General features: G+C 43.3%; 1 protein-coding gene across 2 annotated transcripts in view; it reads right to left on the reverse strand.

The window, feature by feature from the left end:
* Sara (Smad anchor for receptor activation) overlaps positions 1-24820 on the reverse strand; it is a 55494-nt gene that overhangs the window by 27455 nt on the left and 3219 nt on the right. For both annotated transcript variants that reach the window (XM_075672670.1, XM_075672669.1), the window contains exons 3-6: positions 20530-22544; positions 13760-13859; positions 5689-5852; positions 1220-1400 (exon numbers count right to left, since the gene is read on the reverse strand). In XM_075672670.1, the coding sequence (XP_075528785.1) occupies positions 1220-1400; positions 5689-5852; positions 13760-13859; positions 20530-22544 (2460 nt within the window). The remainder of the gene's footprint in view (positions 1-1219; positions 1401-5688; positions 5853-13759; positions 13860-20529; positions 22545-24820) is intronic.

Here is a 24820-nt window from a genome sequence, read left to right on the forward strand (position 1 = left end):
CGTGTTCTTATATCAAATTGCAACTGCAAGTAAGTTCAGCACCACGTACAATACAATATACAGCACCACATCCAGAAAGGTGCAATTTATAGTTGCCCTGGCATGGCTTTGACTGATTGCCCTCACTCTTCTCATGTGAAGACTGGCTTCAGAGTTGCTCCAAGGCACACGCGCATCAATGAATGATCCCACTTTGTGCGAATACAGAATGCCAAAAATAATTTGTTCCTCACATAAAAATGTGCAGCAAATTGCCACTTTGCTCACTATTTTGCAAGCAAGTAGCCGCAAGATAAGCTGCGTGAGTATTCCAGCTGCAAGCAGCGATCTCTCATTGTCAGAGTGGAAGGCTACTGAGCTATGCCGTTCAAATACATACCTCAGATCTTATAACATACCTATGTGCGGCAAACACTACCTTCAAGGCAATTCACTGGTTACCACCAAACAACGGCACTGCACATACTGTTGTGGATTTAGTCCTACGTGATGCGTAATATGAGGGCGAACCAGAGAGTCTTTGCCCCTATATTTTTATTACCCAAAATGAAGTACATACAGGTAATTACAAATATGTGTGCTGTTTTACACACCTTACACTATTTCTCCGCACAGTACCCACAGTGGTTCGGACATCCGTCCCGTCGAAGCAATAAATTTAGAGAAATGCTGTCATTAGTCAGCTACGCACACAGCTTCCCTGAATGCTCATTGTCATGCAAGTCTTCACAGCCTTTTACAAACTCAAAACACCACTACCTCATACTTCTCAAAGCAAGACACCCTTCCCCATACATTGCTGCATTTCCCTGTGGATTTTGATGGGCGTTCGTCCCTTGCTCCATAACAAATGAATCACACCTCGCTGCTCGTATACTGTGGACAGTGAAGCACAATCGCTGCCTTCAACAACTGACAGCAGTGCCGTGCCGCGGAGCTACTGGCAGATAAGGCTGGGCCGGTCCAAGAACAGTCCCCCACTGGGAATGGGTATGTTGACTTCACATTTAAAGTCGTAACTTGCCTAAAAAAAAAGGGGGGGGGGGGGCAAAGACTTTCTAATTCACCCTCATACTTATTATTTGCAACAAATACTGTATTTAACAGCCCAATAAAAAAAATATATAATTTTCTTGACATTCCCCTCTCTCGCAATTTGAAGCACACATGATCTCTGATCATCAATTCTGTATCCCGATTGTGGACACAAAGGGCTCACCACTGAGTGCCACTGGTGGTAGGGAGCCTTCAATATCTGACAGGACTACCCGACACTCTTGAAGCAGGCCCTCTGCGGGTCCATCAGGGCAGCTGAGCTCCCGAGGTGGGCCCGGCATTGCAGAGGGCATCACTTCATCTGACAAGTCACCACCAGGCCGTATTCCATCTGAGAACATCACCTGTAAGCCAGACAACAGTGCTTGTAAAAATACAGAGAGAGAAAAAGAAAAGAAAGAAAGAAAGAGAGGGAAAAAACACACCATTCCTAGGAGACAAGATAGAGAAGACATTTTTGTACATGATTTGCGCTAACAGTCGAATATCGATAATTCGAACTCAAAAGGGCCCAAAGATTTGTTTGAATTAAAAGAAGGACTCATTCTTTAAGTATTTGTGCACCATAGCATGATGCACGAGCAGTATGAGTTGTCAAATATCGCAACGCGCAAGCACACAGCGAGCAAGGACCACGAAATTGCCCATGCTGGCCAATGCTCGCTTCCCGATAACGGCAGAAAACGATACTTCGGGGAGCGGGATAAGCTGGCGCTGGGCCGGCGGGGCTGGCAGCGCTGGTGTGGTGGCGTGCACACATACAGACTGTCGAAACTGAATGAGTTACGAGGGAGTTGAGAGGGAGCGTGGGAGGGAAGCAGATTTGCTTTCCCGCCAGCTTGATGGATGGCGCTAGGCTTTACTGCCACCTAAGACTGCCACCGAAGCAGCAAAGTTGCTGAGGCCAGACTGGGCCTCCGCTGCTGTTTGCCTCTACATGCTCGCATGTTTTTTCCTTCATCTGCTGACAGGTCGGCTGTGTTTATGTTCATCTTGCGTTCTTAACACGAGTCATCTCTTATCGAGATGACGAAGACGTTGCCGCTGATCATAATCACGTTGGTGTGCTCCCTTCTGTTGCGGCGTCGCCACATTTAAAGGGACACTAAAGGTTACTATTAAGTCAACGTGGACTGTTGAAATACCATCACAGAAACCTCGAAACGCTTGTTTCGTGCCAAGGAGAGACTTATTTTAAGAGAAAATGCGTTCTGAAGCGTCCGCGTACCTCTAGCGCAGTTCAAATCGCCCGCCCTCCGATCGAGGAGTACTGACATCATGGTCTCATAGTGACGTTGCGCCATCGGTGAGTAGAACGGCGTCCGCAGACGGCGCTACAGCTTTTCTGCGCAAAACTCAAACGCGCGGCCAGAAACAGAGCCAAGACAGAGCAGACAGCAGAGCGAAAGCGGGAGTATGGTGGCTAGCGGAAGGAGAAACGAATTACGTCCCACATTACGTCCCACGGCACACGGAGAGTCTGTTTTCGTTAAACTATAGGCTGCGGCGAGCTTGCAGCGTGGTCGGCGTGGTCTGTGAGAAGTGACGAGCCTTTTCGCACTCGCAACAGGGCATAAAAAAGTGCGAATCGACGCAAAACTCGGCCTAGAAACGTGCTTCGACACAGCCAGGGCTCAATACGACCTAAGCTGGCGCAACCCAGATGTCGTTTCCCGCACCGCCACCAGGCGCCGCTATTATACCTCAAACTCCAGCGCAAGACGCCCATAAGCTGGTACTTCATTCTATGACGCAAACTTCGGCGCTCGTCGCAATGGACCCTGACACCGACAGATTGGCTCGCGATGGTGGGCTCAACATCAGCGATTTGAGCACCGACGAGCGCGACCTACTGCTGAGGGCTCGCACTGCCGGCGTCGTTGCGTACTACGACGGCGGCCTCGACACCGGCTCTCCGGAGCGGGAAAGCAACGAGGGCTTTCCACGACATCACATGGACGTGGCATTCTCGCTGCTTGTTCGAAATGAAAGTTTCGCGAGCCAGCAGAATCCTCACAGCACGACGCGATAACGAAAGTACTGAAACTTCAAAGCGTGCGCGGCGCAGAGTCGAGAGCGCGGAGTCGAGCGAAAACGAAACCTTTCGGACACCCATATTACTGAAGGGTAACGTCAAAATGTTATTTTTTCTTAGAGTCGAATAGACGTAGACAAGTAGCATTTTTTTCCGTTTTATAATCGAATGAAATGATATATTTAATACGAGTAGTTCAGTATTAGTAATACAAATTATGAGGAGTCCTTTCGTCATGGGGCTAGTACAGGAATGTCGCTGGGGGGTCTCAAATCGTGTCATGCATTTACCTCAATTTCTCGGTTACTAAAGCTCTGTTCGCGATTAAATTGACGCCTTAGACGTTCTAGAACATTGCTCTACCACTTTAACTTGAGTTTCTGGTAACCTTTAGTGTCCCTTTAAAGACAAGGAGAATGAGGTACTGGGTGTTGACTCCGCATCCTTGTACTCAGGGTCTGTCTTGTACAAAATCGGATATGGCGCACTGTCGCCAACAACCTTTCCATCAGGACGTCTCGGTTTAGACTCGTCATTGTAAAAAAACAAGCGCGAGCGAGACCAAGCCAAGCCAACCAAAACAAGCACGAGCTGACGTGAGTGAGAAACAAATGGTCCGAATGAACCAAATGCAAGTACAAATAGCGCGGTCGGGTGTGTCCGCATGAAACCATTTCTCGCATGTACGTCACTGTAAGGGCCTCATTGGTCTCCTCCACTTGCGGCTTGCTTGTTGCCGTGAAAAACCGGCCCAGGATCGATTCCTCCCTAGGCGCACATTTTGCCACTAGAGTGGCTCGGGCATTACGGCAAGACGCAGAAGCAACGACCTTGCCTTAAGTGATTAAAATTTCCGCCATGTATTTTTCTCTCTCTTTTTCACGCGCTGTTGAGGGGTCCCTCTTCAGCTTTTCCTCTATGGCAAGGTCAGAGCAACGCTGGTCGGAGGCGCCGCCGCATGCTTTGGTGCACTGCTGAGAGCATTGTCAAAGCGCGGTATGTACGAATTAATGGGCATTTTCTCTCATTGGCATACACATAATTTTAGCGGGGCCACAGTATCAGTTCAAATAAACCAGAAGTTAAAATTAAGCATGTTCAAATTAATGCGATTTGGTTGTATTAATACACATGAATAAAACAACAATATTTTATAGAGTTAAGGGTGTAAGAATTTAGACAATACACAAAAGAAAGAAAAAGTACACACAACAATTATAACAAGGACCACTGATATGCAGTGTGACCATATAACATTTTTCATGGCATAACATGCCATTGGCTATCCGCACGTGTGCAAATGGTGGTGATGTTTTCACTAGGGTTGTGTTTGTGCAGATGATACCATGTGGACACAGTGCTCTTAGTTCACAATTGTCAGCAAGCTGTTAATGACTCCTCGAGAGAAGCTGCGTCGTGAGACAGGAGCTGGGTTGGCTTTTCTTTTTCGAAATCGCTGTTGAGACCAGTGGGTTTCTACAGTCGCATGCACAGTGACCGTCTAGGGTGTAGTCACCAGCAAGAAGCAGTGCTGGCAAGTAGTGGAGCCAGCAGCAAGCCTGCTTCTCTACTTTCGATGCAATGTCCATCTTGTGGGGAATCTGGGTGCATGCTGGATTTGCATGACGCAAAGCGCTTGAAAAAAGGATCGGGTCCTTCCCACTTGCTCTCTTCTCCCTGGACAGATTCTTGTGCTCGTTGCGCTCAGTCAAACTTCCCTCACATACTGCGCTCTTCTCACTGAGTTCTCTGGGAATGCAACAGGCAGCTGCAGCAGAAGGCCTTTGCCTATTTGTCCTATGTGGAAGTGTGTGTTCCAATAACACCAGTCACTTTTGATCATACTCCTTTAACGTCTCTCTCAAGGTGCTCACCATGTCGTCCTTAAGTTGCTTCGTCATATCCGATCCCACTGCTGCCACCGATCATGCAAGATGATGAGGTTGGCTGTCTATCATAGTTTATTTACGTGCCATTCTTAGTAAGTGGCCTGCAATCCTAATGCCCTCGTCTGCCTCACTATCTCCCTGCATCCACGGATCTTCCTTTGGAGCCGAGTTGCTGAAGATGCTGACTGTGGGTTGGCCCTTTGACTTTCATCCGTAACAATACTGTGGTAGTGGCTCAGGCCTTAAGAACTGCTTTGTGCATTGTACTCTTTGTTGCACATGAATTCAAAGCAAAAGTGTCTGGCCTGTGCCTCAATACTGAGTGGTTGGGTTTTCCTCAGAGCCCAGCTGTTAAGTGGTTGAGCTTGCCATATTTTGAAGTGCCTAATGGGGAACAGGCGGTGAAGGCACCACCTCGAGTTACATTAAAAAGCATGGTCCTGAAATATGTATCATGCAAGATTCTGTCACGTGCCCTTTTTTAATCCATTCTTTATGCCTTTTTCCAATGGCTTGCACATGTTATTCTGTGCTGTTCTTGCTAAATGAGCTACTCGGAACAATAATCGTGGGCATGCATGTCACGTGCGCCCACGATTATCACACTGCAGCATTGGTCAATTTCTAGCGTCATGTATGTGTCTGGCAACATCATATGAGTGGGTCACCAGTTGTTAGGAAAACAAAGTACAAGTGGAAATGACTGACCTGCTTGGGGGCCTCTCCATCTGGTCGTGGTCCCCGGCGTAGCACGGGAACTAGGACCGTGAGGGGTGGCGACTGTGCTGCTCCGTGCAGCGGGGGTGGACCCCGCGAGCAGTAGGCCGCTGGATTGGCTGGGCTTGGACCGCCAAGCCGCTCGACCGCAGCCACTGCATGTGCCAATCAACACACATTACTAAGCCGATGAGCTGGGACTAATGAGAGTTAGAAAGAACCAACTGATAGGCTAGATGATATTGAATTATGTGATGTGTAGTGCAAACTGAATAAATGCAAGACAACAGGGAAGACAAAGACATGGTGCTACTCACAAACAACATGCAACAACTTAGAATAAACTGTCAGTTGCTAGTAGCGCCATGTCTAGGTTAATTCTGCTGTCTCCTCTGTCACATCCGTGCCATGCGTCACATAAAACTAATGGGAGGTGGTGCAGTCTTCTTCCTTAAATACTTCGCCTATTTGTAAGAACACTTCAGGTGAAGTTCACTAGCTTATCGGTTAGCAACAGTGACCCTGACGATGGCGCCAGTCCCAAAACAAGTTGCCGAACAACTTACTGAACACAATTACACAAATATATCTTAGTTTAATGCAAACCACCCTCTGGTCTTGGATATTGAAATGCTCATCAACTAAGAGCGTAAATCAACGGTATGCATGACTCGTTGCAATACTTAGAAAAATTGACAAGTCTTGTACAGGCGAGCCTGTGCTTAACCTCAAAAAGCATATTGAACCTCCTCTGGTTGCCAGATGCAACTATATGCCATACCAATCACAAGCAGCTGAGTTGGCAATGGGACACATAAGCGAGAGAAAGCTAAGTACAGTACTTACGTTAATTCCACCTTGATGGGACTGATAAAATTAATCGAATTATCTGGCGGGTCGAAATAAACAAGAAGCAGAAAAGACACCAGAACACATCGCCTAATTCAGTTATCAGGATTTTCCCAGATTCTAACACGCCTCTAAATTAAATGCAGGCCCACTTTTTACTTGTCCAAAGTAAAAGAAATAACGTAGAACCTTAAATAATAATCCAGTTGAGTTGGTAACCACTTATAGTACCTCGGTGTTCACATCCATTCCGACTTAACATGGAATCATCATATTAACCTTACTGTTGCATCATTTAATCGGTCTTTTAAAATGTAACTTGAAGCATGCCCCTTCCCACCTCCGATCACGTGCTTATACCACTCTAATCCGACCTAAAATCGAATATGCTTTGGCAATTTGGGACCCCCATCAAGCATATTTAATAAATAGCATTGAATCACTGCAGAACTGTGCAGTTTGTTTCATCTACTCCGATTATTCACATCATACCAGTATCACAGCATTTAATAAACATGCTGGCTTTCAAGAACTATCTCTCCACCATAAAATTGCATGTTTATCACTTGTTCACAAATTGTATCATCACTCAACCCTTCATAACTACTTTTTTTTGTTTGCCATCTGCTATTTTTGATAGACGCGACCATCCTTTCAAAGTCAAGCGCTTGTCATGTCGTTCATTTAACTAAGCCCATTCATTCATTCCACACACTATAACTGACTGGAATGCTTTGCCTTCACGTGTTGCTACCACCACAGATCACGATAAATTTCTAAATCTACTATCTGCCTGTACTACAGTGTAATCCTTGTGTAAACTGTTATCTATATGTGCATTGGTGTTTTTTGTTTTATTCCTTATACTTCTATGCTGATTGTCATTGTTTATTTCAATACATTTGTTTGTAGGATGTATAGCTGTTATTAATTTGTATGGTGTTACATAGTGTTATGACTGTATAACGAAATTCTAACTTGTTAGTACAGTGTCACGTGTGTTCTTTTTGTCGTAATTGTGCCCCCCCCCCCCACTTATGCAGTACCCTCGTTTGCGAGGGCCTTTAGGAGTATTTTGTATAAATAAATAAATAAATAAATAAATAAATAAATAAATAAATAAATAAATAAATAAATAAATGACATTAAAGCACCTAAACAAAGTCGAAATCTAACGCGCACCCGACTGTTTAGCAAGAAAAATGATCTAAATGTGTGTCCCACTACGGCGACGGTTTCTTTAGGTCACCTTCGCCGCAATACATTACCGTTATGCGGTAAAGCATACGAACGCCGCAAAGGCAGTATTGGTATTGTGTCCGACCGTGCAGGTAATTACCGACCCAATTTTCTTGGGAAAAAAAAGCCGGGTGTTAGAATCGGCTATATAACGTAATCAAGGCATTGTGAGCTACACTTAATGCTTGAAAATCTTAAGGGAGGCTGAAAATTGGCGTCTTCGAAGGGCGATGACATGCGTTCAATGCATTCACGGTCCCAAGAACTCCCCCCAAACAGACGCTGCCACTAAGGGGTCGCTATTGGGGTCACCATAGGGATCAGGCGCGTGCGTTCCGACTGAACAAGTACGAATCAAGCGGCGAAGGCTAAGTTTACGATCAAAATAACGAAGGTTTGGGCCGATAGACATGCATGGGACCTTCGGCCGGCATTGAATTAACCGAAAAATCGAATTAACCGGAGTCGAATTAATGGAAGCCTACTGTACTAGCGTCTTGTGTAGGCACCTAGCAATGATGTATTGGTGTGTCAGCATCTTGTCTGGAAAATGATGCCCTAGAGTGGCATACACATTTGCGTTTCCAACAAGGCTGAATTTGAAAAGAAACTTCTGCAGTTGCATTTGTTCAGGTGCACAAAGTGCAAAGCTTGTTTCTAGAACACAATACTGTTTTAAAGGCTCCCAAAAGACACGAGGTGTCTTTTACAAGTAAGAGTACATATGGCAAGAGATGTAACGATGTCAGCCTTTCACAAAAAAGGCCTTGAAAGTATACGGTCTGCAAGTATTCTTATGTGCTGTCGATGGCTATCAAAGATGATATATCCATATGTCTTCGACCATAACATGTCATATTTGCCTGTTAGAATTTGCCTCCATCCTTGTCTCACTCTGCACATATCATGGTCCATGTCGATGAACCAATTCTCGCTTGATTACTAAAGCTATGATGCATTCAATTCAGCAATTGCTTAGGACAGAAACCACTCAATTTGCCAATTGCTGGTGGCTCATTTTCTACTGCAAAATAGCTCAGGTGTTTAGCATACAACAAGTGCTCCCCTGCTCAACCAAATGAACAAATGCTTTAAGACACAAGTCAATTACTTTTTTTTAAGCAGTCTCTCTGAAGCTCTGTTTATGTGCGAACAGTACAGTTGGTGGTCTTAAAGACAAGGCGGAATGGCAGATCCATAAAGGGAACGCTCTTCCACAACCATATTTTACGATGCTTCGCACTATCTTTAGAATACAATGGTTAAAATATGTACAGTTGCTTATCATACATGCATACCTTCCCGTCATCACATGTGCGAGCTAGGAAGCTGCATAAACAAGAGGGAGGAGTACGTGTCGTAGCACATTTCGACAACAGTCGGTACAAGTTTGGTGGAGGGCTCGCTATTCTAACAAAAGAGGCATTTAGAAGCGGCTCTATGTGTTAAATATGCTATAAGACAAGATGCTAGTGCAGAATGCATTTAAAATGCACAAGAATTGCCCTTTCAAACACTGAAATCACAAAAATGATGCAGCAAAGCTCCAAACAGCTTTGAGGCAGTAGTTAATATGACAACTAAAACAACTAATTTCCACGCTTCAGCAGTGGCGTTGATGTAACAACTCTGTCTACCATGCTGCAGTTTCAGGTTCGATTCCCCCTTGGAGTTATTTTCTTTCTAGGTTGATTTAGTTTTTTCTTCCTTTTTTATATTATTTCCTTTTTTTCCAGTAGGTCTAACGTGGTGAAAACATTTTCGATACTTAGATCTGATAATGGCAAATAACAGCAAGCAATGCGTTCTCACTGCCACTCAACAGCCAGATCTAATGCACCATCGGTCACATGCTCAAGTATGTTTATTGCGCTGTTTCTAAAATATGCTTATTCTGCTGTTTTTTACACGTGTTGTGAAGGACAGAGCAAGAAACTTACTTAAATGCATGACCCGACGGTCTAATGTGTGTGGCTGCCCGGCAGCAGTAATGACGCACTGCTTCCAGTCATCTTGACTTGTCAGATGTAAACAGTGAAAAGGCTTTTCCCACATCAAGCAAACAACCACAGACAAAAAGAAAAAAAATTTTTATGAATTGGTATCCAACCCAGGTACCCAGCGCAAAATCAGAGATTTAATCACATAATTAAAAAAAAAAAGAAAAGCAAACTTGCCTTAGTTTACGTACTTGTAACATTAACCACTAACTGCAGTGACAGTGACAAGAACTTTATTAGAGTGTCCTGAGGAACTCGATTGGGGGGACCGATCAAGTTGGTGGCTCCGCCCACGACGGGACAGGGAGGTGGTGACTCTCCGCGACGTCGCGGGCCCTCTGGACGGCCTGTAGTTGGTTTGTGAAATCCGAGCTCTTCAGCAAGGCGTCCCACTTGGACTTGTTATGAAAGTCGGAGCCCGCATTGTACGGGCACAGCCACTGCAAGCTGTCCAACTTTCTGCCACGATTCTTGCACTTCTAAAAAGCCAGTTCTTGTGCACTTTAGGTACACTCTACTCTAACCTTTAATTTGTAAGATATTGTAGGATTCGGGAGTCATGGCCTCAGAGTCTGGTGTCACACAGAGGGCCGCTCTCTAGCCTATGCCACCAGAGCGTCTCGTAACGGGTAGCTGTTCTACACTACTGGGGCATCACACGGGGGCGATGCGGGCCCACATCATTGTTCGAGCTTACTTGATGAATGTCGCTTCTTTAGTGAAGAGTACGAGGTCGAGAGGATGAGGAACGGAATAGGGAGTTTACTCACATTGAAAAGGCAAACTTATTTCCATAGACCAAGGGGTACTTGTACTGGTCGGAGCATGGAGTGCAGTCTATCGTTTTTGTAGCGTGAGCAACAGGTCAGACCAGACTGCATCTTTCTGGTGAGCACACATCAGAGCACCCACTAGCCCACCAGAGCTACATCGAGGTGTCCACTTTTAACCCCTCTGTCCTCCCTAGATCCCTAGGCCAGGTAAATCCACGGCCACACCATCTTCCAGTAGGAGCGCTCATAATCTCCTTGAGGGCGAGAGTGCGCACCATCACTCCGGCACCTTTGTTCATGGAACGCCATTCCAGAAATACCCCCGGGCGCACATGGCTCATGGTCCCAGAAAAAGAAGGGGATGCTTGTAGACATGGTTTTCACACTTGACTCCATTCATGCGTCTTGGCTCCTGGTATGGCCCAGCATCGACTGTAATGAAGTGGCGCATAATGCACCTTCACAGGAGTGCCCTGGTCTCAGTGTTGTAGTCGGCGACCAAGTGCCATCCATTAACCCCTAGCAGTCAAACTTGTCTCACTTTCGTGTTGCCGCTGGTCTGTCCGAGGCAACGTAATGAGTCTCATGAAGCAATCCGTCACAGTAGGATACAAGAGGCTGGAAGGTCGCTTCCCCCACTGGCCAATCGTAACAGTACTGAACAGAAACAGCCACTGCATGCTTAGTCAGAAAAGTGAGCCCTCAGCCGCTTCTGCACTGATTACCACCAAAATGAGCTACTGTATTTGTATCCTCAACCCCATTTGTGCAGAACCACATCTATACAGCATTCACTACATTAAGTAGATCAAGCAGCATTGACATAGAAATGTGTATATTCTACTCATAGAGCATGATACAATAGTTACTAGAGGGAACTCTGGCGTCAGTGTCTACAGGATCTGCAAATGGGGTGGTTAAGGCAGCATTGGAATGATGGGTAGTACATGGATTTGCCTAAACTTCGTCCTTCCTTAAAACGGCATTGTGACTTTGTAAACTCATCACTTTCAACAATGTACTGTGTAATGAATAATTAAGTAAACATTATTAAAATTGCCCGATGGCACACAGGACCTCAAACACAGAAGCCTGATACTGATACTGTGCCAAGGATGGATGCATCGACAAGCAACATAGAATGCCCTTATGAATTTCTCGCAGGCAAGCCAGCACACTGAAACACTTAGTGGGTTTTGATTTGGCCAGCTCAACAGGCTGAACCGCTGCAATTAGTAGCCGCTATGTGTGTTCGCAGTGCCTTCTGCACTCAGAAAAGTACAGACTGCTCTGAAATTTAGGATAATGAAAGCAGATAAAGGTTAATAAAAAGAGTTACAAGAACATCTGAATCCACAAGCATGAAGATCAGATAAATCCATGTACTACCATCAACATGGTGGCTGAACGATTGCAGAACCAGAGTCTGCTCTAGTAATTACAGTAGGAAACCATAATTCTACTGACATGGACAAAAATGCTCTTAAACTTATGCAGAATAATGATGTCTGATATGACGCTGCAATTTGCACTACCCATTTTTAAGTTCTTATTATTGGTCAGCTTAGTGGTGTGATTAAATCAGAGTCCCAAAGAAGCATCAAGAAAGAACTGCTTTGAGTGACAAAGCAAATTGTAAGACAAAGGTCACTTGTTCCTGTTTAGGAAAGAAAACTGAGGGTGCCTTGAAGAGCGGTCCATGGAGCTAACTGTGCAGAGAAGAGTTGTGCTTACCTGCTTTTGTTAGTTAACAGTTCTGTTAATTTGTGGATTGCAGCTTCGACTTTGACAACTTCATAATTGTGAAATGCTGCCGCACGAAAGGATTTCAACCAATCACTTAGTGGATTCATAGCAAAATGTAATTTAGCTATTGCTCTATTTATGATAAGCACACGTCATAGCATCACATCGAGGCGCACCAAATGGAACTCATTTTTATTCCTGCAAAAGTGCTCATCAACACTGTGGAAGCAGATGCAGCAGCTGTTACAGCAATGATGAGCCCACCAGTCTGCATGCTCTGCGCCGAAACACTCATGCACTCATGTGAGGAAAGCACTCATGTGAGGAAAACATTTAACTTTTCAACGTGCTTAGGCTTGACGGGTCCTATTGTGAAGCATGGGGGGAGGGGGGGAACAGAAAGAAAAAAGCCAACAAGGAACGTCAGATGTGCTTTCATAAAAACACTGATGGGTCTGTTTAACATACCCGTAAAAAAGTTGGAAGGAGACGGTGGACATACCTTTAGCCACAGCCTTTTTTAATACAGTAGCCTTCGATTAATTTGACCTCTGCCGAAGGCCTCGGTCTGCGCCTATACATTTGTAGGGGCCATAACTTCCAACATTAATTATTTTGATCTTGAGATTGGTTCTCCCTAGTCATTCAAATTTGACTAATTAGAACCCACAAACCTGACCCAAATGATCAAACTAACACTGACCCGAATAGCAATAGCATCTGTCTTGGTGGATATATAGCAGAAAGTGAATGTGACGATGACAAATTATATATCTCCCATTAAAAACGCATACTTTCAGCCTGTCCTAGGTAGGTTCTCAAGTGAAACCAGTAGTTCACAATGAATAATTACCATATTTGCCCGAATCTAACACAGGCCTTTTCTTTAAGAAGACTGGTACAAAAATTGCTTATGTGTTGCAATTTGATAGAAAAATGAAACTGCATTTACAGCTTTTGCAACCGCTTACGAGTCAAATCCAGCATCACCGCACTGTCATCACAAGATGGCGATGATGATGCCCTACATTCAGTCTTTAATTGCAGAAGCTCATTCACATGCTAAGTTTTGTTACATGCTAACCCAGTGGTAACAAAGCTGCATCACGTGTTTTAGGTGTTCTAGAGACTCCATGCACAACATGACAAATTGGCGAAGTGGTTAACCCAGGCGCGGGCAACCACACTGTTGGAAGCTCTCGCGGAGTCATTCAATAAATGTGAAATGTCAAATGCAATGGACTACCCCGCAGATGCATCATCAGCAGAAATAACACATACAAATTTTTTCTGCTGAATAGTATATTAAATACCATTGGTCCCATCAAGGTCAAATTAATGGAAGTACAACACTGTATTAAATCTTCAGGTCATAAAAGAAATTATGAAGTCATGAATGGATCATACTCTTTGAGTAAATAAAACTGAAAGGGCATACGAATGAAGCTTGCTTACCCCTCTGTAGAATGGTGAGGCAGGGAAGGCAAACACGACCTTCCCGGTTCTCCAGGCAGGGCAGTGGTGCCTTCTGGTTGCAACACGAGGAACACAGCACCTGCGTATTTTACCTTGGCTCAGAGGAGACCAAATATTGAAAGGCAAACTAAATATAGATATAACCAGAGTGCTGGGTGCATTTCTTCTGGCTGCACTCGCATGTTGCAGCAGTAGCGATAACATGAATGGAGCAAGTCAACACATAACGACATCATGACGTGCCCACCTTTGTGTGTGCTGAAATAAGGTTCACAGAACAAAATATTTTAGAGTAACTTACTTACGGCATCGTAATGCTTGCAAATATCTTTTACTATGGTTTAGATGGCTTGAACTTTCACTTATTGAAAAAAAAAAAGGAATGGCAAGTCACAAATGTCATGTTAGTGCTCCTTTAACACCAACAATGTATAATAACGTACAACGCAATTCAAAATTTAAATCACGAATCGTAGCAAGAGGGTTTCACTAGCAGTTGAGAAAGAACTATTCCCACAGGTAAAGACTATTACTCAAGCAAGCCTTTTGTTCATTTGAAAAATGAGAGGTATACTAAAAGCAAAAAGCCTGCTGGCCATGAACTTCGCTGCGCAGCTTGCGATGATACTACTCGTAGCATGCACCTTTAGAATGGAACGTAACCATGAGCAATATGAAATCATAAAATGTGATTCAGGCAATTCTGTAACCATGACAAAGAAGTTGTATTGTGGTTTTACATTTTGCACCAACTACTGGCCCATGCAACAGTGGCCAATTTGCATTAAACCACAGAATCAAGCATAGGGGGGCTCATTGGTTAAAATTTCCGCAACTTTGGCATGCACTCCAAAGTAATTAACCAAGAAATTATTTATCTAATTTTTTTTTTTAGTTATAGCAAAATTGCTAATGCCTGCCAGCATGAATAATGCGTAAGTGAAAAAATAACCTCATTTCTGCTGCCACTCTGGAAGTATTAATTTGTCATTGTTCAGATAGCTGGTTGTGGTTTGGAAGCAGAACAAACTCTTGCCACGTTGGATGATATAATAGTACTGCAGAATTTTTCACTGAAAACACTTGTGGAATTCCCCTATCATAGGATGTACAAGGGTACACCAACTTCAGGTTCCATTTTTTTTTCTTTTGCATACAATATGCAGGTGTTGCACCAATCTGCAATGTCATGTTGGTAGACTGTGACATGAGGCCACTGTGTTCCACTAAAATTCCTTTGAAATTCCTTCTTTACAATCAAAGCGCTAGACTGACAAGGTGATCTGAAACAATGAGAAGCAGGCATAACAGTAATGGGCAAGCTGTGCTGTTACAGGAGAGTTACGGGTAAAGTAATTGTTCAACACAGATGGGCTAGTACAAAACATGACAGTTAATGATCTTTTTCCCATGCACTGCTAACAAAATCAGTAGACATTTTTTATTGAGAAGCTTTTGAAGAAACTAGATATTGCGATAAATAATGCATTGCAATAAAACAAGGACAAGGACGAATGACAGAGATAAAACTGCAGATGTGGTGGTAAGCCTAAGAAAGAAGGAGAAATCATATGGAGAAATTCTGGAAATGTGGATTAAATTTTCCCTCTCTGCCGCCATATGGTGCATGAGCCCTACCACTCCTAAGACTCCAAAACTTGTAAATTTCAGGAATAAGCAACCAAGAGACATACATGGATGGGTCACTGAATTTGATCGACAACACCATGGGAAATGTGGCAAGAAATAAGAAAACCAGGGGCCTCATTATTTATTATTTCTTTTCATATGATTATATTAATTTCATATTGTCTGTCTTGTCGAATGGACAATCTCAGGGATAACAGGAGTGCGGCTTCGTGCTAGCCATTACGAAGGACAAAAAGGAAAAATGAAAAGAATGCATAGTTACATAATATGGGCCCAGGGCCAGAAACAAACTTGCATTTGTCTTATCAAAATACTATATATCTTCATATGCCAAAATTAATTCAGTACTGCTCGAACGAGAGAGAGAGAGAGAGAGAGAGAGAGAGAGAGAGAGAGAGAGAGAGGAGCGGGGGCAGCAGGTTAACCAGAGGGGAAGATCTGCTTAGCTACAGTACTCTGGGGGCGGGGGGGAAAGGGGAGTGGGAAATAAACTGATAGGAAAGTAGAGAGAAAGGAAGAAAGGGAGCATAGATACACAATCACAGTCGGTCACTATCACCGCATACTATCACCGTACGGCACAGTGGTACTTGTAGCACTATAAACATCAGTTCAGATACACATTCACAGTCGGTCACTATCACCGCATACTATCACCCCCCAGCACAGTGGTACTTGTAGCACTATAAACATCAGTTCAAGCTACAGCTACTTGTCCAAGTCTGTTGTCCTCAAAAACTGCAAAAAGCCCTCGTCGCCCTCCACTACGATGGCTTGTGATGTTGGCATTCTAAAATTAGTTCATCTGTTAAAGTTCTTTTTTCAAAGTGTGCTATTGCGATTGCGAGCGATCATCTCTGTAAATTGTTGCGAGGAGAGTTGCAGAAAATGTGTTGAAGAGTCTCCTCACAGTCATCAGATGAGGCATTGTCAGCCCATCCAAGTTGAAAAGCAAGAAATGTCATAAAAGCCACTCCCAGCTGTATTCGACAAAGCAAGGTAGCCTCGTGTAAGCAGAGTCCAGCTGAGTGCATGAGTTGTTCTTAACGAGTACAAGCACATATCACCATTTTTTCTAAATGAAGCGACTATACTTAAATAAATGCAATTAAGCAAGTGCGATAATGTGCTTTAGTGGCACATTGAGATAAATTAAAGCAGAAGCTCTAAGGACATTCTGTGATTCTACTCTGCGAAGTACTTTCATCAGTAATCATTAGTTTCTGCCCAAATTGCAATAACTGCAATAATTTTCATAGGCTCAAATAGTTCAAGTAGTTTAAGTATATGGATCCTTTACATAAAAGACACTGTTGATGTATGCGTGATATGTGAATATGCAGAGGATATAGTGCTATGGAAGTTATTCCTATTGACTAAAAGAAGGCCTACTACATTTGAAAAGACAACGACATAACCTTGCATGGGCTGTTTGTTCTGGGCATTGCTACATATGCCTCCGTAAATGCACCTGCATAATTCTTTCCATTGCCTCTTTCTGCGTAAAATTTTCTAAATGGCTGTTCCACAGTTCATGGCCTGTTCGTAGATACTAAAGAAAGTCGGCGCTTCCATCATAAAGTCAGGTAATAATTCCTCGCGTCCAGAATTTCTGTACTTGATTGACAGAGTGCACTATTTCAACACAGCCCCTTGAGGTATATTAAAGTCCAACGGAGAAGCAAAACAATTACAAGCAGCCGTTCTCCAGAGTTGTATCTGCTATCAATGTCAATGGCTCACAGTTCAATAAAGAATACTGACAATTGTCTCTCTCTCTCTCTCTCTTTTTTTTTTCTGACACAAATACCAAGAAAGAGCAACACTGTATGTTCCCATCTATGCAGTCACACAAAAACTGCCATTGCAGCCTTTGCTAAATGCCTCGGCACTTATCTGCTGTTTAGATCAGGAACCTATATATTTTGCACATATTTTTCTTTATTTAATACCTGCCTTGGTTATTGTTGTGAAATATGGGGCTTAACATATAGAACTTACTTAACACCTATACTGCAGTAAAAGTGCACCCTAGGAATAGTAGCATTCTCCTTTCTTCATAACCCTAGTAGCATTCTGTTTATTGACACAAAATACCAATCATCAACTTCCCCTTATCCAACACCACATTTAACTTCCCACGTGCAAACACAAGGCAAGCAACTCACTTTACTTAAACCTTCCTTATCGCAGCAATTTCTATGGTGAACAATTATGAGAGTTCCTTGTTGATATAAATTGGAACACTGTGCCTGTGGAAATAAAAGCAACAAGAAACTTTGACCTTGCATGCAAACACTTCTTCATGTCTAGTCAAATGTAACAACTCTTCCTTAGCAACTTAATACTGTTCATATAAACAATGTTCCTTATTCATTGAGCAAATACATACATAGTTGACCTATACATGTTTTTTCTGCATTGGACCAGGTACTAGCCACTTAGCTATTGTTCCAACTATTTTTGTACATATTCCTTGAATTGTTTAAATAAAGCTCATTTTTGATAGATTGAGTGAAATGATGATAGCTCTCCCTCAAGCAAGGCACGTGGATGTCTGCAGTGATAAGAGATTACTGCCTCTAGACCTACCTATTCTTTTTATGGTGCATTGGCACCACTGCTATCAGCTGCAAGACAAAAGCAGCATTCTCTGCAACTGTCATCAATGTCACAGTGATAAGGCCGACAACATGTGTTTTCCAGGTTACTGCTCCTTGACTCACTGTGAATCACTGAGGAAGAAACTAAATGGCTGGGTCTGCCAGAACCATTAAACCTGAACAGCAGCAACGCCTCATGAAGTTTTCCAACGAGAAAGCCATGGCAGAAAGTAACAATCTTGTAAGAATAAATTAAGATAAGCATGTCACTGCAGTACCAAGGGCACAGTGAAGTCCTCTTGCTTAAAAAAACAATGTAATTATAAGGAAAATGTGAAATGTGACAGAAAATCGTCTTAAAAGTCTCCGCACTGCAGGAGTTCAAACATAAAGCAATCCCCCTTTCTCACTGTGCTGTAATAACCATCAAGCTATTGAACTGATAGACATTTATAGCCAGGCTAATATAAAAAATGATGGATAACAAAGGGCCTACAGATCAATTCTGACCATGTAGTGTCTGTTCTTCAACAAGCATCAGGGCATCAGCTCACAGCCACTTTTGTATTACGACTCCACCTAGCTGGTATGAGCGGGAGCTGAACCCACCACCTCAGGCTCAAGCAATGGCATGCCATGCCACTAAGTCATTACAGCAGGCAGCCTAAAGAGAAAAAATCCGCACCCCTTTGTTATTGCGTTCCAACTGTTGACAGAACAAAAGACGTACAAGCTGTCAAGGCACTAGTCAGCCAATTCTGTTCCCTGACAATAGAAACACATTGCCTAAAGATAAGCAAGAAGCACTCACTTATCTGTCTGTACACTTGTTTAGCCACAGCAAGCTAATGCTTGAGCAACTGATGCAATGTTTGTTAATTAAACAGCACATGATAGGTTCTGGGTGGATCATGACCAACAAACAGCAAGGAATTGCACAGAGTATCTGGCAAGACACCTTTCCCAAGTTCAACTTCTGCAGGTTTCCCTCAATTACTCTGGCAAAATTTCCATAAATGAGAAAGCTGGAAACGTTAATGCGGCAGCCACACGGAATGTTACTCTGAAGACAACTTCAGTCTGTTGATGCCCAGTATCATCCCCAATTTCCACAGCACAAATAAGTGCACGTTATGCCTGCGAAAACATGCTTTATATAGCTACATACTAAAACATCAAACGTGTAGCATGTGTTTTTATCCTGATAACACCAAGGTTATTATGCTTAAAAATAAACAGGCATGCAGGTGCTACACACTGAAGGCACATCACCCATTAAAGCCTCAAAAAATAAAAACATCTCCAGAGCAATTTTGTACCACCTTGGATTTTACAGAATGAATCACATGCATGTATAGCTGTCTTCCACCCTATTGATTCCTCAATCTCCTGGTTCACGCACAGTGTGCCAGATGTCAACACATATCTCACCGTCACGTAAGCGTACCCCTGCTCGCATGGCAAAATCAAAAAGCTTGAGGAGCAATTGTGGGATGGGAATAGCTGCGATATTTTTGAAACATACTTTGTAGAGCAATAAAACGATATTTGTAGCAGCTATCTACAGTTCTGCAGCAAATTCTTGCAGACCAAAATGTAATGCAAATGCCTAGCTTTCAGCGCCTCCTGGAGAGCAGCTGAAGAACCAAAAAGATACAACATAATGCAGAAAATAATTTTCTTTGATGAGAAGTTTGTGCAGTTTTCCCTTACAGTCAGGTGGTTTCCAAGGGAAGCAGGAGTTCCAACTGCCTGTTTGGTGACAGTATATAATAGCTTTTCATTTTAATGCTGGCAAACCATCTCCCACCTGCATCTAAAATGAACAATTGTGCATACCTTGGAAATTTTATTTTATTACTATTCTTTTTTTTTTTGCTTATTCCTTAGCCATGAAAGCTATGGGTGAAGTACTCTTATGCCAGTGGCCTTGTTCACCCAAAACAAGTTTAGTGTGTCTCCAACACGCACCTTTATAGACTGTAGCAACTGCTGTAGTATGTGTTGGTAATTTGGTGGATGTAATATGTTTGAGTCAGAAATTTTGTTTATGGGCATACAAAGAGCAAAAAGGAACTTTGAACAAAAGTGGCAAAAGAAGCCAAGTGTCAAATTAGATATACCGTTACAATGGAATGCATTTATTTAAAGATGAAGAGTTAAATGACTGCTGCTGTGCCAGCACCTAGTCGCTTCTCAGAAAAGCACACTTCATCCTTCTTTCCTGTCCCTCAACTTTAGTGTAGCAATACTGTGAGTTTCAGCAAAGACTGGCAAAATTATCTAAAAGTCATCTGTAGCACGGAGCACAGTTCTAGTCCTTGCACCAAATATGTAATTTGAGATCACCTTACGTCCACAAGCTGTAATTGTAGTTGCATGATGAGGCATGCAAAGTGATACTTCTGTGCATAGCTTCTGCAGCGTTGCCTGCCAAGCATGAAATCAAGTATGGAAAACAGCTAGTACATCCACAACACTGGCAAAATGACGCACCTTTCCGCAGGCTCGGCAGTGATGTCGGCGCTTGAGCACAGTGAAGCGCCCAAAACACAGCATGCACGCGGGTGCCTCCTCGTCGGGGATCCAGAAGGGCTTCACTTTGCCCAGCATCTGCTCCTCCTCGCTCAGCGGTGGCAAGAAATTCCGCTCGCCTTCGCCTTCTTCTTCCTGCAGCAGCCGGTCAAGCTCTTCATCGGTGACATCAGGTGCTGTGTCAAATCCAACCACAGGATCTTCGTCTAGGCAGCGGGCTTCACTTATCACAGTAGCCTCGTCCCCGACTGAATCCGCAGGGACACCCTCAGAGTGTGAAGTGTCGTCGGGTACATCTGTGGATGGGCCCGTTGAAGCAGATGACACTGGAGATGATGAGGCAGATGAAGCTCTGACTGGGGAAGCAGGCAACACACCAGGAGGAGCAGATGATGACCGTGGTGGGGAGTAGGAGAGCATGGCAGGATCAGGTGTCCGTACTTTCGGTGGGGAAGCAGGTGGCGTTGCAGGTAATGCAGACGATGCTTCAGATGGAGATGTTGACATTGCATCTGCATCTTTAGTCGCATCTTGTGTTGATGGTTGCATGCAAGCCTGTTGCTCCTGAGAAGCAGCAATGTTGGCAGGGCTGAGAGACTGGAAGACAGGCTGTTCAGATGTGTCACAGCCTGGCACTTCTGCCGGCTCAGCCAAAAGGACATCATTTCCTTTTGAAGGTAGCACAGAAGTAGCTGGATCGGATTTGTGGTTGTCTTGCAAGCACAAATCACTAATAGGGCCTTCCGACACTACTGTAGGAGCCGTTTCGTCCTTGGATTCTGGAGAAGATAGATGCAAAGTGTGCTGTGCGGGACAAGTAGGACTGTCAACAGTTTCCTGCTTGGTAGCATTGTCTCCAGATGCAGCTAATAAAGGCTGAGGCCTCTGCAGAGAAGCAGAAACTGCCTGTGAATCTGGCAGTCTGCTAGTTACCAAGTCAGTGCTTCCGTTTCTAGAACTGCTGGAGGCCTTGTTAAGGTCAATGTCTGGAGGACAGTGTTCACTGTCAAGCAATGAAGGAGCATAGTTTGTTTCATTGTTTTTTGTTGAACCATCTTGTGGAAACAACTTTGTGCCATCTGCATCTGGGATCTTTGCACCGTCGGGAGATAAACTAATGAGTGACTGTAGCGGTTCAGCAGTCTTGTGCACTGAGGTATCCCCAACGGGACTCAAGGTGAGCAAATCAGGGTACTGAAAGCTGTCTTGAGGAACTGAACTCTTTGGAAGCACTTCACTGAAAGCACCATCATCAGAAACTCTATTTGCATCTGCTTCAGATGCCGCAGGCAATGTTTTTGGTTCCACACGTAACACTAACTGTTCAGTTGCAGCATTCGTTCCCAACCTCGCTTCATCGCCGCAACTACTCACTTGCCCATTGTACATAGCACCACCATCACTGCTGTTGCAGACATCAGACTTGGAAACAGGCCTGCCACAAACATTTGAAACAGTGTTGCCACTGGGAGCCACTAAAGGCGGCAGTTGTGCTGAAGAGTAGCTGGGCAACTCAACTGAGTCTCTTAAACCACCGGTTCGGTCAGGACCACTGACTTGCACTGGAACGCACACATTGCGACCAACGCTGCATGCACCAGGAGAGTCAACACATTCTCGTAAGTGACCAGCTGTAGCTTCCAAAGGGATGGACGGTGAAGCACTCGAGGGCATGTGCGCAGGAGCATTCCTGACACCTTTCTGCGAGTACAATGATGTTGTAGTTGAGTCGAGCACTGTTGCCGGACTGCCATCCCAGAAGAACGCCTTGCCGCTACTTGCTTCATCGCTGTTCGGCTTCTTGGAGTCTGTTAATCCTTGTGCACTGGCAGAAGGCAGGACCGGAGGAGGCACGACACTGTGGTCCCCATTTTGTCGTGGCACATCTCCACGACACTTGGGGATTGTCTGAGTCGATGGTCTAGGCACTTCAAATTCGTGAAGTTGTGTCTCGGGAAGCTTTTCCGACAGCAAGCCTGCAAGAATCAGACACCACAGATTTATTAACCTTTCTTTTCAGAGTTTACCAACTGACTGAAGGGGGCTTAATCTCCCAGAGCAACACGCAAGTGCCTTAACAGAGGGCTCTGGATTAAAGGCCAACTACAATAAAATTTCACCTCGATTAAACTGGCTATGAATCAATAGTATTTACTACCAAAACAATCTTTGCAAAGCTGCAGGGCTGGTAATTGTCTAGCTTTCTTGTTAGATGCCTTCAAATAGCACGTAAAGAGACAACAAATGTAGCTGCCGGTTAGCAAATATGATGTACATCCCATCACGTCAGCTTCAAGATATTTTAACATGCCGCAGGTAGCCACCGTGCTGCCTAATCTCAGAAGGTCATGCTTAGGAGCTGCGCTAGTTCTTAATGTTTGGGGTCATGTGTCACTTCTGGCTAGTGGTAATGGCAGTGTTTTTCTTTTTACTTTCAACATTAAGAACATTATTTTTGCTAGCTTTTCCTTACACTTTCTATGCTGCTCTACATCTATGTAATCTGAAACTAGGCTCTTTACACAGCCCCAATTTCAGGGCTGTTAGCCTCTTAATTTTGAACAAGTGGTGTTTCTTAATGTACAGACAAATAGCAATACACAAGCATTTCTGTACTGTATGCAAGCCTTCGGAATACGGTTGCTGCAATCAAAAATTGAAACAATGTTTTGATGTGCACGAGAACACCACTGCCACTGGAATTTAAAGCCTATTCTTTGCACTTGGAAGACTGACTCTCGAAAAATGAGGGGCTCAAGAATGTACAAGCATGGAGTGCTGGCCTCCTCCTATTAACTAAAATGTAAGGCATGTGTGAAAACAAATTTTTAAAAACTAAATGGAACTGTCACAATACCAAATCAAACACTTTTGTAATACTGGCCATTAATTCTCGAATTCTATCTGAATATTGAACTTGAATTGCGCTATGAAGCAATTAGTCCCCAGGAGTTTCCTTTCTTTTTTAAACTGAACACATCTGAAAGTGCATTGTGCCTTTGGTCAGGTTTTTCACTTTTGGATCTACAGAATAGAGCTTCCCAAACATGAGTCCATGGACCATAGAGAATGCACTATGGCAGACAATACGTACAATGCCAGGTACCTTCTGAACAAAGTTGACAAGCTCCTCAACTCAAGAGGAAGATTTAGCTTGGGGTCAACGCTGATGCTGCCAATTCAAATACATGTAAAATGCAGAAATGCTTTTGGAAGAAAACTGCTCGATCGATCTGAATGAAATTTGTTGCATTCGAGAAAAAAGTTAAACATTAGTGACTACAGAAAGAAAAATTTTGATTTAGGGTCTGGAATTGTTTTAGAAAAAATTTCAAAGAATGGGAAGATAAAGAAAATTTAATAATGAAGTTCAAAAATCCGTAATTCTTCATCAGGACCTGATACCACAGTTCTGTAAACTGCATCTGTTAGCATCTTAAGTGGACAAACTTGGCATGTGTGTGTGTGTGTGTGTGAACATCTTTTATATGAATAAAATAGTATCTTAGATGAATTTGATACAGTATATATAAGGGAAAGTCCTACTCACATATTGGTGGTAAGTATCAGAACCATGTATAATACACCAATTTCATCCACTTTAGATGTACTATTAGATGCAGTTTAAAGAATAGTGATATTGTTTTTCAATGCCGAGTTGTAAACCTGATATTTGCTTTCTTTTATTTGCAATTTTTATGAAGTTAATAAAAAAGCTGACAATTATTTGAAATATAGCATCTGCTTCCTAGAGTCAATACATTTTAACTTTTTTGTAATGCAGTAAATTTCATGAAAATTGGTGCAGTGGTTCCAGAGAAAAAATATTTATCCATATTTAGACCGATGCTCGCAAGCTAAAGCTTAGCCTAAGAAAAAATGCAGGGCAACATGTCGTTTTCCATGTGCCTTCACCTACGTATGTGTCTTTAACCCTGTTCTTGCTTGAAAAAGAATACCTAAGAAAGTAGTAAAATCATTGTTAATTGAAGATAATCTTCAACACAGTTGTTGAATTCATTACCAGGCCTTACAGTGTATTTTTCACAGCTGCCTTATCTGAGGCTTGACTGTGTAATACAAAACTATCTCACAATGTTTGACTTTGTTATGTCGTTGTACATCCGCATTTGAATGTGCAGGTGTTCAATTGTTGCATTTTCCTGTTCTGTCATTTTTCAAGGAGTGTATGATACCTGAAATACTTTTTACTCATTTACATGTAAAGCCACTACTGTGAAACTTGTATTTG

This window comes from Dermacentor variabilis, chromosome 10 (assembly GCF_050947875.1).
Source record: "Dermacentor variabilis isolate Ectoservices chromosome 10, ASM5094787v1, whole genome shotgun sequence".
NCBI classification, from domain to species: Eukaryota; Metazoa; Arthropoda; class Arachnida; order Ixodida; family Ixodidae; genus Dermacentor; species Dermacentor variabilis.